This window comes from Gavia stellata, chromosome 27 (assembly GCF_030936135.1).
Source record: "Gavia stellata isolate bGavSte3 chromosome 27, bGavSte3.hap2, whole genome shotgun sequence".
Taxonomy (NCBI): Eukaryota; Metazoa; Chordata; class Aves; order Gaviiformes; family Gaviidae; genus Gavia; species Gavia stellata.
The window spans coordinates 969046-983803 of record NC_082620.1 but is presented as its reverse complement, the minus strand read 5'-3'; the positions used below and the strand labels follow the sequence as shown (position 1 = coordinate 983803).

General features: G+C 57.3%; 1 protein-coding gene across 1 annotated transcript; it reads left to right on the top strand.

Annotated features, from left to right (window-relative positions):
* The first annotated feature begins 651 nt into the window (after positions 1-651).
* Positions 652-13700, top strand: SLC2A1 (solute carrier family 2 member 1). The gene is made up of 10 exons (XM_059830133.1): positions 652-681; positions 5329-5421; positions 9255-9415; positions 9602-9842; positions 10201-10363; positions 10449-10636; positions 10752-10856; positions 10958-11059; positions 11360-11563; positions 11938-13700. The coding sequence occupies exons 1-10, from the start codon at positions 664-666 to the stop codon at positions 12133-12135; spliced, it is 1473 nt and encodes a 490-aa protein (XP_059686116.1). The 5' UTR covers positions 652-663; the 3' UTR covers positions 12136-13700.
* Positions 13701-14758: the final 1058 nt, after the last annotated feature.

Here is a 14758-nt window from a genome sequence, read left to right as displayed (position 1 = left end):
CAGGGCTTTGCAGGGAAGCGTGTGCACGCGCGCACCCGCGTACGTCCACGCGCAGAGGCACGCGCGGGGGCTTGCACGCGCACCGCCAACCACACGCGCGTCTGCCCGGATGCGTTTGCCCGCGCGGACCGCGCGCACCGACGCATGGCACACGCGCAGCGGGCGCGCGCGGGGGGCCCACGCGGGCGCGCGCACGCGGGGGGCGCGCGCACACGTGGGCGCGTAGACACAGCTCACGGAAGGAGGGGGGGGGGGCACAGGAGCGTGTGCGGGTTCGCGGGCGCACACGCGGGTACCGGCGCGCGGCCGGGCGCGCTCCCGCGCGCGCCGGCGGGCGCGCGCCCGCGCCGCGCGCGCGCCACCCCCCCCGCACCCCGCGCGGCCCCGCCCACAACCCCGCCCCTCCACGCCCCCGCCCCCCCGCCCCGCCTGGCCACGCCCCCTCCCCCCGCCTGTCCCCGCCCCCTCCGCCTCGCCGCCCAATAGGCGCCGCCGCCCCGCGCCGCCGCGCGCCCCCTGCTCGCCCGCTTTCTTAAGCCGCTTCAATGCCCCCACCGCGGCCGCGCGCCACCGCTCCGCTCCGCCGCGCGCCGCTCCGCCGCCCCCCCCGGCCCCGGCCCGCCGCCGCCAGCCCCACCGCCCCGCCGCCAGCCCGGGGCCGCCATGGAGACCGGCAGCAAGGTGGGCACGCCGCGCGTGGAAAATTCCCGCCGCCACGCTGCTTCTCCCCACCCCCCCCCCCCCCCCCCCCGGGCCCCCCTCCGCGCGTTACACAACCGGAGGAACGCCGAGACGGGGCGGGGGGGGTGGGCCGCGTTCGGTATCCTCGAACCGTCAGGAGCCCGTGGGCGCCGCGGACACGGGTGGGCATCCCCCACGCAAAATCGACCTTTTCCAACCAAATTTTACCTCATAAACAGGGGCGAACTCCCCCCAAACCGCCCCCCCCCCCCCCGCGCACCCGGCGGAGAGTTTGGGGGTGAACCCCCCCGCTTTAGGGTGAGAAAACGCGCGGGGATGGACCAAAAAAAGCGCTTTTGGCCCCGTTTGGGGGCTGAGGGAGAGGCAGAGAGGCCCTAAAAGCGCGGGGGTGCGGGGCTGGGGTGTCACGGGGGGGGGGGGGGCACCCCTGGGACCCCCCACCCCACCCGGCCGTGCTGGGGTGAAGCCGGGTTATGTCACAGCGTGGGCTCTTTGCGCTCTTTTGACCCAATATCCCCTCAGTTTCCCCCCAAAATCGAGTTATGAAATCAGGAGAGACTCAGCGGGCCGGGCGGCAGCAGCAGAACCCTCCCAGCGCCACAGCCCCCCCCTCAAATAACTCGATATTTAATATTAGAGGTGAGTTCAAGCGCTGCGACATCAGGCCCTAAACAAGGAAGGTGAGTTAATTGCGGCGGGGTCGTTAACGTTAGACCCCGGCCTCGCCGGGGGATGCTGCCCCCCAAAATATTCCTTCCCAGGAGTGTTTTGGGATATATTCAAGTACGTAGGGTTTGTTTGTCCAGGGAAGGAAATAAAAAAAATTTCGCAAAGCGCCGGGCGACGCGTAACTAAACCCCAAAATAATAATTTTATTCCAATTAAAGATGTTACGGAAGCGACTCCGCTTATTTTTCTCCCCAGCAAACAGCTCCTCCTTTCCCCTCGCAGCTTTTACGCCGTAGGAATACTAGGCTTTTTCTAAATCTAAGTTTATATTTATATATATAATACTTTACTATTTTACTTAAAGCTGGCTCTGTCCCAGCGCTGGGTTTTTTGGGCGAGGTGCGGGTTTGGGGGTGGGAGCCGGGAACGTGACGGCCGGCAGCGCGTCGATGGGGGCAGGAATTAAAAAGAAATTTGCTCTCGTAACGAAGAAATCCGATGCGCTGCCAGCCGGGCTCAACTCCCGGCTACCGAAATGGAGCCGGAGGCACGCTCCCTCTGCTTTTCCATCTTTAATAACTGCTCCATTAGATAAATTTGGGTTAGGCATTATTAATTTTTTTTAAAAGTAATTAATTGCAGGAACAATTTGCTGCGCTCTCATGGGCGACGCTTAAATCCAGAGTGCGTTTTGTAAGGGGAAAAAGGGATTTTTACTGAAGCAGCCGGCGGTAGGGATGCTGGGGGCGCTGGGAGGTGGGGGACGAGCTCACCCCTCCACCCTTAAATTTAATATTTAATATTATTGAAGCCGGGGATGCTTTTCTGCCCACGGAGCTGGGCTGCTCCGGCTCTTTGCACGCGAAAACATCTCCCGAGCTCGTTGCAGACGCTCTTGCGGTTGCAAAACTCGGAGGGATCGTGTCGCCGTCCCCAGCTGACCTTTAAGGAAAAAAAATAAAAAATAACGCCGCTCCGACTCCGCTTCCCCTCACCGCGAGTTTTCTCCCACGCCAATAATCTCCCCAAAATCTCGGCTGATCCCCGCAGTGCTGGTGTTACTCCCTCTGTTTGGCTGTTAACCCCCCCGCCCCGTCGGTAAATGCCGGTGCCGTGGCACATGCCGTGGCTTTAGGAGCAGGTTTTACCCGGCCCTCGGTGGGTGCGTAAGTTTTTCCTGGGCTGGGAGCCAGCGTGCAGCCGTGTTATCCCGGACAATAGCTGGATCCGGTTATCTTCACTCCGGCAAGCGTGCACGAGCGTGCAAGACGCTGCGAGGCTGCACCCCTTCCCCGCAATCACCCCCTGTGTCTATCCCGGGACGGGACCTCTTGCAGTCAGCCTCTGGGATGCTCGTTAAAGCCTCGTGGCTAATTTTTTATGGGCTCTTTTTAATTGTGGATTTTCCTGAAACTCCCTCCTGGGACACTTTTTAAAAATACTATTATTTTTAAAGGGGTTATTCATTTCCTTGTTCCTTAAGGCAGGCAGCATCCTGAAATCCTTCTGCGCTGAAGGAAAAAAAAAAGGCTAAAAAAGAGTTATGAGGCCAAACGCAGCCCAGTGGGGGTTTGGGGGGGCTGCTGTCACCCCGTGGGTCGATACCTCCTCTGAGCGTCCCAGCTTCCGCGTTTGAGTGGTGAAGGAAGCAGGAAGCAGCAATAAACCCCCCAAATTTATTAAAATTACAAGCGCTGTGCTCACCTTCCTATAAGGTATAGGAGTTAGTAGGGAAAAACTCACGAGTGTTGGATATCTCCAGACTGTAAATAAGTTTATTGCACAAAAGCAAGAAGAGGAAGTATGTTGTGGTTTTTTTTTTTTACCTAAACTCCAAATAAAGCTGCTGCTTTCTGCAAGCAGTTAAAAAAAAAACCCCAACAAACCCCGCACGTGGTTTTGCAGGAGTCTTCCATGCAAGGCTGCCCTTAAAAATCAACTTTCCCTTTTTTATTTTTTTTTTTTCCCTAACTCGCCATCTTAAGCCTCTCCTTTAATGGCGAGGTTAAAGCCGAAAGGCTCCGGGATCGGGCCGGGCAGCCTGTTTGGAACTGGGAAGCCCGAAGCGAGCGGGAGGAGCTGACTCACGGTGACCCTGCTCGGGGAGAACTTCCAAAAACGCCGGCAGTCTTTCTACCAACTCTGATCCCGTCACCTCTTCAAGCTGCTGGAGTTTAATAGAAATACAATTTTGGTTTTGCTAAATATTTAAAACTTAAGGGGTTTTTTTTACTAGAAGTTAAAATTGCAAAAGTAATTTTATTATTTAATTCTTTGTGGGGCAGTGGCTGGTGTTGGAGTGAAGAGGTGTTGCTACCTGCTACCTTCCCGGAGCAAAGTTCACGCCGGCATGATGCATCCCCATCCCTGCGGCACCGTGCCGCCGTGACTCACCCGCGCGCTCGCCCTACGTGGGGGATCGCCTGTCGGCTTTCCTGGGGTGGGGGAGCCAGCCTTTAGCCACGCAAAGTAAAAATTGCTACCCTGAAAAGTGAGAGGTGGCCCCCAAAAAGCAAAGGAAAATCACCCCAAACCCCATGAACACCCCACAGCAAAAAAAAATTCCCCAAAACCACCTAAAGACTGAAAAAACCTCAGTTTTTTAACATAATTTACTCAAGCACAGGTTATTTTCGGCATTGCCGGTGCCGCCTGTCGCAGTTTTGCAGAGCAGCGAGTGGATGGATGAGGTTGGGGTTGGAGTTTTGGAATTTTTGGGGGCTTTTTCCTTGTTTTTACTGGGATGCCAGCAACTTTCCAGCCTGTTTTTGCCCTCCCAAGCAGGGCATTTTCTTCTTGGGGTGGGTTTATTCAGAAGCACCGAACAAAACCAAGTGCCAAAACCTCCCTGATTAGTTGTGTTGGGGCCAAGCCTAATTAATGAGCTTCATTAATGGAGCTGGCTTTATTCCCTGTTGCTTTTTCCCTGCAAACTTTAACACGGGGGGAGGCAGCTTGGACGGAGAGGCGAGGTCGGCGAGCGGCACTTATTTATATTTCTTCATTAAAAAAAATAAGAAAATGCTTCTTAAATAAGAAAACATCTAATTTTGTTTGCGTCCGCTTTGCAATTAGCCCTTCTGATCTAGGGGTTGCAGTTAGGTGGGGTCTGGCTGGCACCAATCCTTTGGGAATATTAATCCGAGATGCCGGGGGAGCATCCTGGAGTTGGGGGGGATGCACTGGTACCTGGGATAACCAGGGAGAGCCCAGCCTCCCCCAAATTAAGGGGCTTATAAATTTCACGTGGATGATCCCAAAGCTGATTAACCGGGAATGTCGGATCCTGGTTCTCGGAGCTGAGTGCTGGGAAAATCTCCTGCCTGGGATAATTGGGCTGTTAAGGAAGGTGGCCTGAGCGCTGGCCTGCCCTGACCCCGCTCCCAAACAAGGCTCCGATTGTCGCTCCGGCTTAGGCAGGAGGAAGAGGAGGCGGGCGAAGGGTTTGCCAAATAGCCGGGATTTTGCTTAGTGACTGTTAATTAGGCTCCGATGCAAAAAACTTCGTTAGCGGCGGCTGTCCAGGGCATCCTTGGGACGATGCTGGGACGATGCTCGGCCGGCCGGCGGCGGCATCACGGTGTCCCCAAAAGCATCTCGTGCTGGCGTGCCGCCCAGGTGTCACGTGGAGCCCTCGGGGGGGACCCTGCGAGCCCAGATAAAACCTCCCGCCCCAGTCCAGAGGCAAAAAATTCCTGGAATCCCCAAACAGTATTTTTTTTAAGCCCAAACTGGTATTTTTTTTTTATTTTTTTCCCCTAGCCCACGTGGATGTCATTAAAAAAAGCAAGTTTTCTCTTTTATCCTGCGTGTTCGTGCTCACAGCCCTACAAGCATCCCTCCTCCTCTTGCAGCTTGCCGGGGAGAAGTGCTGGGGGACCTCTCCCATGGCGGGGCATAGCTGGGACCCCAAGTTTAACCCCTCTTTTTTGTGCTTCCCCCCCCCTTTTCCTGCAGATGACGGCTCGCCTGATGCTCGCTGTGGGAGGAGCGGTGCTGGGTTCCTTGCAATTCGGCTACAACACCGGTGTCATCAACGCCCCGCAAAAGGTGAGCGTGTGCCGAGTAACCTCACCGTAGCAAAATTCCACCCCCTCCGTGCCTGAAAACAAACCTGCATCCGCCACCAGCCCGGCTAAAATAGTACATCCCACTAGGCAGCTTACTGCCTGTAATGGGATTTGCGAGGGAGTTATTTAGCTCCCGCCTTCCCAGGAGAATTAGTTTCTTCCTTGCTTAGCGTTTTTGCCAGGAAAAATCCCAGGAACGCGTGCAGGATGCTCTCCGGGTGGGACCAGCGTAACTTTTAACCTTGGCTTTTAGCGAAGGTCTGGGAGCTGATTAGGGTTTGAGTCATCTCAAAGTGGGGGGGAATGACCGCTCCCATGGGAGCTTTGTGTCCCGCTTTGCGTCCCGGAGCGTCGGGGGCAGGACGTTCCTGGGAGGAGAGCGGCTCGGCTGGGGCGGGCTGCCTGCGCCGGGGGATGGAGAGCAGGAGGTGTTTGCTCCTTCCCCTAGCACAGTGGCAGGACCCTCCAGCGACTGGTAGGTACGTGGGAGGCTTGAAAAAAACCGTGACTTTCCCCAAATTATGTGGCTTTTCGAGGTGTTAAAGGCTTGGGGATGTTAGCTCCGAAATCCCGTGTGTTACTTGCAATGTGCCCTGGCAAGGCTCGGCTGCCAGGGTGAGGTGTCGGAGGACAAACCGGGGTTCAGCTGCTGCTGCGCGAGAGCAGAGCCCGTCCCTGAACATCATCGCAGCCTCTGGTGCGCCATCCCAAATAATTAAAACCACCGAGGCGGGATTCACACCACCAGAGTATTAATGCCGTTACCAACCAATGGGCTGCAAAGCCTCACCTCGAGCGCCGAAAAACCTCCCTGCGGGAGAGAAGACCCCGTGCAAAAATTTCCCAAACCCCCATCAGCGTGGAAAGAGCAAAAAAGACGCGGATTGCCTTTACTCGAGGCGTTGCAAATGGTATTTAATCACAGTGAGTGGCTCGAGCGGGATTTCACGCGGCTGGAGGCTGCGGCTCCCGTCCAGCACCCTTGGTGCTTGCACCCGCGGCCACGGTGCACGCATCCGTCTGCCAAAAGCATCGCCCTGCTAAGAAATCCTGACCCTTGCTTGCCTTCCCCTGGACCGATCCGCGCTGGCGATGTTCGTGCTCGGCCGGCGGCGAGCGTCTTCCTCCGGAGCCGGCCAGCGGCAGCAGCATTTGAAACGGCATTGAGCTGGGAAATCCCTGGAAGCGTGCTGAGGAGCTGCTTTCTGGCATCTGCCCTCATTTTTCCCCGAGCTCCGGCACCGCAGGGAGCAGGTGCTCTGTAATTACCGCTTTGCATCGGAGCCCGGCCCCTGCATCCCGAGGACGCGCGTGATTTCCCTACGGCTGAAGGACTTTTCCCCATCTTCCCATGACCCAGGAGAAGCTGCTCTGGGGGACGTGGGCAGGGACCACGTCGGAGCTGGGGTCTTCCCTTGGGACCGAGCTCCGGTTCCTACAGACCCCCAACAAAGCCAGATAGATCCCCCCGATGGGTGTTGCCGCAGTTTCCCTCGTGTGTTTTAGGATTAAACCCTTGGGGCTCGGGCCAGGGATGGGCTGCGGATTTTAGGGGCGAGTCACCCAGCGAGTGACGCTGCATTTGGGGTGCAGAACTGATGGGGGAAAGGATTTGGGGGTGCTCTGTATTGGGGGCACGAGGGGAGGCAGGATGAGTGTCGTCCTGGGTAGCGGGATGCTCTGGGCACGGGGATTCATCCCACCTTTAAGGGTGGGGACGCACTGGGGTGCGGGATTGGGGACGCTTTGGGGTGCAAGATTGGGATGGGGACGCATCAGGGTGCAGGATTCGGGTGGGGATGTATTCGGGTGCAGGATTGGGATGGGGACGCTTTGGGGTGTAGGATTGGGATGCATTGGGATGGGGATGCATCAGTGCGCAGGGTTGGGATGGGGATGTGTCGGGATAAATTGGGGCGCAGGATTGGGGTTGGGATGCAGGATGGGGATGCATTGGGGTACAGAATTGGGTTGGGGATGCATTGGGGCGCAGGATGGGGATGCATCGAGATGCGTTGGGGCGAAGGATTGTCATGGGGATGCCTGGGGGCGCAGGATTGGGATGCCTGGGGGCGCGGGACTGGGACGCATCATTCCCCTGGCTTCGGCAGTGCAAGTGCGGCAGCGTTTGCTGGCAGCAGCTCCCTGCGGCCGGCGGCCTCGCAGAAAGGCTCCTTTCTCACGCAGAGGGCTGAGCGCCGGGTTTGTGGTCCTTTTAATATAGCCCTCCCCGCTGCTGAAACAGCGGCTTGGTGTTTGTGGGGTGTTTGCAGACGTGATGTGTGGAGGGGATGGCCCAAAACTGGGTGAGGGCTGGTAGAAAACACTCAGCTGAAATGAAATGAGGGCAAGAGAGGGGAAAAAAACCCCAACTTTTGGGCAATTATTTTCTTTTTTTACGCTTCCCACTTTTAAGGTAATAATTTTTCCTCTCCTCCTCTACCAGGGACCAGATCGTGGTGGGTTTTTCCACTGGTCCTTTTTGCAGGAGGAGGGGGGTATTTGGGTGTTCTTTTTTGATCAGCCAAACTGCAGCCCAGCACAGGCTTTCGGGGAAGGTCGGGAGGAACTCGGAGCCTGACAAGGTTCGGTGGGGTGTGTGCAGAGACCTGCTTACCCCCACCGGGAGCCTGAGCCAGTCCTGGGTTCTCCAAATAATAATATCAGTTATTATTTTGGCGATGTTAGGAAAAGAGGAAGAAGCCCCCAAAGCGTCAAAACCTCCAGGTGAAGCAGGAGGCAAACAAAATCACTTTAAGATTGAAATCCTAATAGTTTAGGGGCTTTGTAAAAGGAACAACTCCAAAAAAAACAAAGCGCATTATTAAAACTCATAGTGAAGCCTGTGGCGTGGGATTATTTCTTCCGCTGCCCCTGCCGGGGGGCTCTCGTTTGTGCTTGAAGCGATGGGAAAACCAGAAAACGAAGCGCGATTGTGCAAACGCTTCATCGGGAGCTGAGCGCCTGCGAAACCCTTCGAAGCAGCGAGGTCTCTGAGCCACTTGATGTCTGGCAGCAGCTTCCCCTGCTTGGGCGAAATCTCGGCTCCTTCCAGCCAGGGTTAGTCAGGCGTGTTATCGAGCCTTTTGCTTTTTTGTTTTGGGTATGGGTGACCCTTGAATAACTTACTTGAAGCTTTCAGCAGTGGGCTGGCTTTAAAAATACATTAAAAAGTATATGAAATCTATAAAAAAGGGTGTTCTGTGAAGACGGTGATTAAAACCAAGCACCTGTCGTGGATGTTAGCTTTGCAGTATTGCAGAATTATAGCAGAAGTATTGCGTTATGGAAGTATTGCGGAAAAAAACCCTAGAAATGAAGCTCGAGGGCGTGTCCGGAGGGATGGGAATTGATCTCGTCCACCTCCAGCTGCCCGGATGACCCTGCTGTCTTCCTCACCTTCCTCCAGCATCTCTGCCGTCTTCCCCTGTCTTGCTTCTCCTCCCGGGACGGAGGCATCCCTCCCTGTCTCCCGTGCCCCGGGGAGGAGCGTGACCTCCCCGCGGCCGCCTGGCGAAGCGAAAGAGGTATTTTGGCAACGCCAAGCCTCCCTCGGCAGGGCGAGACCAGAACCCGTCCGGCTGCATTTCCCCCGCGCATCCCATCAGGTTTCCTCCCTTGGGTTGGAGCCGAGCCACCGGCCCGGCGGCTGGGCGGCTCCCAGCTCCGTGACACATTGTCTTGTGAGCCGCGCTCGCCGGCCAAGGGTCTGTAGGTGGCCAGGCTGAGACCAGGCAATTCGTAACACCGGTGGCACAGACGAAATGGGCATGGTTTTAACCCATGGCTTCGTTTCTCCTCCTTCTTTCGCAGGTGATTGAGGACTTCTACAACCGAACCTGGCTGTACCGATACGAGGAGCCCATCAGCCCTGCCACCCTCACCACGCTCTGGTCCCTCTCCGTCGCCATCTTCTCTGTCGGAGGCATGATCGGATCCTTCTCCGTGGGGCTCTTTGTCAATCGCTTCGGACGGTGAGCACCAAGCGTGTGGTGGACCTCAACGGGGGGGGTTGTCCATCCTCACCCCGCCCCGGCATCCCAGGGGGGTGGCTTTGGGCACCTCCCTCCTGCCAAGAGCTGATGTTTGGGTTCTCCCGACACTCCTTCAGCCTCTCCGACCCCCATGGTCCTCCTCACCCTCCTCCCTTCCCTCCCCAGGCGCAACTCCATGCTGATGTCCAACATCCTCGCCTTCGTGTCTGCCATCCTCATGGGCTTCTCCAAGATGGCTTTCTCCTTCGAGATGCTCATCCTCGGCCGCTTTATCATCGGCCTCTACTCCGGCCTCACCACCGGTTTCGTGCCCATGTACGTGGGCGAAGTGTCGCCCACCGCGCTGCGGGGCGCGTTGGGGACCTTCCACCAGCTCGGCATCGTCTTGGGCATCCTCATCGCCCAGGTTAGTGCCGGAGAAGCAGCTGGGGTGGGATTCCCCATCTTTGACGTTCATCAGGGTCTGCAGAGGATGGGCTCTAGTGCAGCAGCGCGGAGCGTTGCCTGTGCGGTGGAGCTGCGTGGTCCTCCAGAAGGAGCTGGGGCTGGAGGGATGGACCTGGAGCTCAGCAGGAGCAGGAGGGCTGTGAGATCTTAAGGTTTGGGGTGGGCAGCGGCGTGATAGGATGTCTGTTGGCCACCTGGAAGCAACACAGCGGTCCATGTCCCCCTGATGGGTGTCCAAGCCTGTAGTGCAGCCAGGAGCAGCAGAGCTGGGTCCAACTTCAGCTGGGAAAGGGTGGCTCAACCCCTCTCGTCCTCAGGTGTTTGGTTTGGACTTGATCATGGGAAACGACTCGCTCTGGCCACTCCTCCTGGGCTTCATCTTCGTCCCTGCCCTGCTGCAGTGCATCATCCTGCCCTTCGCCCCCGAGAGCCCCCGCTTCCTCCTCATCAACCGCAACGAGGAGAACAAAGCCAAGAGCGGTGAGTGACCCCCGGCCCCGAGCTCGTCCCACCACGCAGGAGGGTCCTCAGCTGCTCCTGACCCCACCTCCCCCTCTTCCCTTAGTCCTCAAGAAGCTGCGGGGCACGACGGACGTCAGCAGCGACCTCCAGGAGATGAAGGAGGAGAGCCGGCAAATGATGAGGGAGAAGAAGGTCACCATAATGGAGCTCTTCCGTTCCCCCATGTATCGTCAGCCCATCCTCATCGCCATCGTCCTGCAGCTGTCCCAGCAGCTCTCGGGGATCAACGCGGTGAGTTTTGGGGGGACCTGGGTGCCATGGGGTCAGCTTCTTTCACCCAGAGCTCGGGTCGCGCTGGCTCCAAGACCTGACTCCTTTCCTCATGGCACATCCCTGCCCTTTGTAGGTCTTCTACTACTCCACCAGCATCTTCGAGAAGGCTGGCGTGGAGCAGCCCGTCTACGCCACCATCGGCTCCGGCGTGGTGAATACGGCTTTCACAGTCGTTTCGGTGAGTTTGGGCCCACCGAGCTCTCCCCAGGGAAGGCGGAGAGAAGGGGGCTTTCCCTCAGGCTGGGGACACGCTGATGGACGCCTGTCTCCACCCAACAGCTCTTCGTGGTGGAACGAGCCGGACGCAGGACCCTCCACCTCATCGGCCTGGCGGGGATGGCGGGCTGCGCGGTGCTCATGACCGTCGCCCTGACGCTGCTGGTGCGTGGTGGGCGTGGAGGGGACGGGTGGGTGGGGAGGAGGTCCTGCGCGCTGCCCCTCGCTGCGGTGGCTTGGAGGGGGAGGTCTGGTTGGAGAGGAGGACTTCTCCTCCCAGAGGTGATGGCGGAGCGGTCCCCGCTGCCCACCTCTCTCTCGAGGTCCCGGAAATCCGGTCTCCGGTCTGGAGAAACCTCAGGGCTTCTCTGCCAGCACCACGCTTGCTTGAGTCTCAGCATCTGGGACAGCCAGATGCTTCGTCCCCCTTCTCCGAACCGACCTTCTCTCTCTCCCTCGGACTAGGACCAAATGCCCTGGATGTCCTACCTCAGCATCGTGGCCATCTTTGGGTTCGTGGCCTTCTTTGAGATCGGTCCAGGCCCCATCCCTTGGTTTATCGTAGCAGAACTGTTCAGCCAAGGCCCTCGTCCCGCTGCCTTCGCTGTCGCTGGGCTGTCCAACTGGACCTCGAACTTCATCGTGGGCATGGGCTTCCAGTACATCGAGGTAATCACCTCCCAACGGACGGCTGGGAACTGGCTTGGGGGTGCAAGCCTGACCTCGCACCGGTTGGGATGCGTGGCTCGTCCTGAGCCCTCCAACCTGGACTGAGACGGTTTGGTTGGGTGGAGGCCCCTAGGGAAGAGGGATGGGGCCGGGATCTAGAGACGGAGCTGGGAGTTGGACTTGGTGATCCCTGCGGGCCCCTTCCAACGGGAGGTATTCCATGAGAGGGAAGGAGGACCCGGGTCTTGGGGCACGGTGGCAGGTCTGGGCAGGGCGGCCACCAGACGCGGTCCGTCCCCCTCCTCCTGGCGCCGGTGGTGGAGCACCATCTCCCTCCACGCACTCACCCCTTCCTCCTCTCTTCTCCTTCCCAGCAACTCTGCGGCTCCTACGTCTTCATCATCTTCACGGTGCTGCTCGTCCTCTTCTTCATCTTCACCTACTTCAAGGTGCCGGAGACGAAGGGTCGGACCTTCGACGAAATCGCCTCGGGTTTCCGCCAGGGGGGAGCCAGCCAGAGCGACAAGACCCCCGACGAGTTTCACAGCTTGGGCGCTGACTCCCAGGTCTAACCCGCCCGCGGCTCCGCCCGGCCCCTCCCGGCCACCGCCGCCGCCTCTCCTGGCTTTGGGTTGATTTGTTGTTTTTTTTGTTTTTTTTAAAAAAAACTCACTTTGTACAGAAACCAGGAAGGAGGGAGCGGGGCCGCCCTCGCGCCTGCACCCCTTTTCCAGACTCCCCCACTGGTTTATCGGGGACAGACTGACCGATTTTATTGTTACTGGGGTTTTTTTCTGCTAGGAACGATTTTATTTTATTTTTAGCTGGTTTCGCGTCCAGGATTTCAAAGCCGATTGATGTTTTAAAAACCAACCACGCAGCCTCCGCCAGCGGGAGGGCGGCTCCCTTTTTCTTAACGACGCGATAGGTTATTTAACGAGAAATCAGGTAGCGGAAGTTTTTAAAGCTGGAAACTTTTTTTTTTAACACGCTCTAATCATAGAAAAATCATGTAAATTGACTAAATCGAAACCAAGGATTTTTTTTTTTTTTTTTTTAACTAAACGAGTTATTTTTTAAAGCAGTCTCACTGATTTCAAGCCCCCGGTGGGTTCGCGGATGGGGATTTCCCCGCCCGGGGTTGCGCTGAGGACGGGGCGGCCCGGGCCGACGCGCTTGGAAGGGCCGATGTCCTGCAGCGGGTCGCGGAGCAGCGTCTCCCCCCGCGGCTTCTCGTCTCCTTTGCCTGAATTTCAGCGGGGAGGGGAAAAGGGGAGGGGGGTGTGTGTGTCTCTTTTTCGTTTGGTTTTGGTTTAATCTCGGCAATATTTGCCCGACGGTGAAGCGCCGGCAGAGCGAACCGGCCCCCCCACACTACAGCACCCCCCGCCATCGCTCCCGCTCCCGGCCTCACCAAAACGCATCATCACGCGGATACATCCCTCTCCTGCTCTGTGTATAGACTGGAAGATATTTATATTATATATATTTTTGTTCAATGGTTGTTAATAGTAGACATTTAAGTTATAGCGTTTCTGATTTGACAAGCAAAGTACTGTAAATATTCTCGGAGTATATTCACACTGTATAATGTATACACAAAGGTACAGACGCAAAGGTATAGTTTCTATAGCGACTAAGCAAAAGCTTGTACATGGTTAGGATGACTTTTGTATAGTTTATTACCTGCACTGTAGTTGTATCTATTGCACTGAATTTCAGGCTGTAGGATATTAAAAACGGAGAGAAATACTGTCCTTTTCGAACAAAACTGAACACCCCCCTCACAAAGAGCCTCCCTTCCCCCCACGTGCAGCTGCTGCGGGAGCTGCTGCCCCGTTCCCAAAGCCGGGGGCAAGTTTTTTACCGAGTGGGGTTTGGTTTTTATTTATTTGTCTGGTTTGGAAGTGATTTCACTTGACCACACTTGAAAGAAAATAAAGGTGGGGGGAAAAAAAAAAAATATATATATATAAAAAGCCACCCTGTGATAAAACTCTTCGCGTCCCTGCGCGGCACAGCACCCCGGGAGTGTGCGTGTGTGTTTTTTTATTTTTAAAACAAATACATAAAAACAAGTGCCAAGAGGAAGGTGTGTGGTGTGCGAACAATAAAGGAGAATGTGTGCAGCGACCCGGCCGGCCGCCTCCTGTGCCTTGATTTCCCCTCCGCGGCCCGGGAGGGGGGATTTCTGCCTGGGGCGGGCGAGCGTCGCAGTCCCCCTCCATCACCGCATCCTCCTCATCCTCCCGGCTGCCTTCGTGCTTAAACGCTGTCCCCGCGGCCAGGTGGGCCCCGACTCCCCGTTAATTCCCCGTGGGGCGTTGCGGTGGGGCTGGGGAGGGGGAATCCTGCTGCCAGGGCCAGCGGGGAGCCGGGCCAGGGAAACGCGCTCCCCTCGCTCTGCACCCTGGCACAGCGTTGGCGCCCCGGTTTTGGGGACGGGGCTCACAGCATCTTTCCCAAATTTGGGGTTTGCTGGGACCAGCGTGGCCCTGCTCCCTCCGGAACCCCTCGTTGCGGAGCGGAGCCGTCCACGCAGCAAGACGTGGCCAAACAGGCGGCAACGCGCTGCCTGCGGACGTGCCAGCAGCCATGGGCCTTGCAGAGGCACAGGCCGGCGGGTCCCCGCAGCGTGGCCGGCGAGCGCGTCCCTGCAAAGCTTTTCCTCCGCGGGAACAACTCGCCCGGTGCCAAACGCCCTCCCTGGGTGTCCGACCGGGTTTAAACCGCCCTGAGCAGCCCCACCGCTGACCCCCCCACCCCGGGGCTGGTGCCGTGGGGGCACCTGGCTGGAGCCTTGACCCGCTCCCTCGCCTCGCCGGACCCCAAAACTTGCCTACCCCCTGGCTCTGCCCATGGGGTTGGGAAGAGGATTTGCTTTGGGCCGCAGCGCTCGTCTCGCTGCGAGCACCCGAGCAGGGCAGGGAAGGAGGTTGCTGCTGCTGCTGCTTGGCAGATTTTTTTTTTTTTCCTTTCCCCTTGAACTGACAAGGTGCCAAGAGCTGCAAGTCTGAACACTTTTGGGCAAAGAAACGCTGATCTTGGTCACTTCAGGCTTTTTTCTATTTATTGAAACGTCTCTTTGCCCTTAAGTGCACGCGTTGGAAATGGCTGTTGCGGCGTGTTGTAGGAAATGGCTCTCGTAAAGTCTTTCAAAGCTCCCAAAAATGTTCTTTATTTGCTCAGGGCTCT

Coding starts and splice junctions, on each gene's coding strand:
- SLC2A1 (XM_059830133.1), top strand. Junction 5,422..9,254: donor TCATCAACGCCCCGCAAAAG/GTGAGCGTGTGC, acceptor CTTCTTTCGCAG/GTGATTGAGGACTTCTACAA. Junction 11,060..11,359: donor CCGTCGCCCTGACGCTGCTG/GTGCGTGGTGGG, acceptor CCCTCGGACTAG/GACCAAATGCCCTGGATGTC.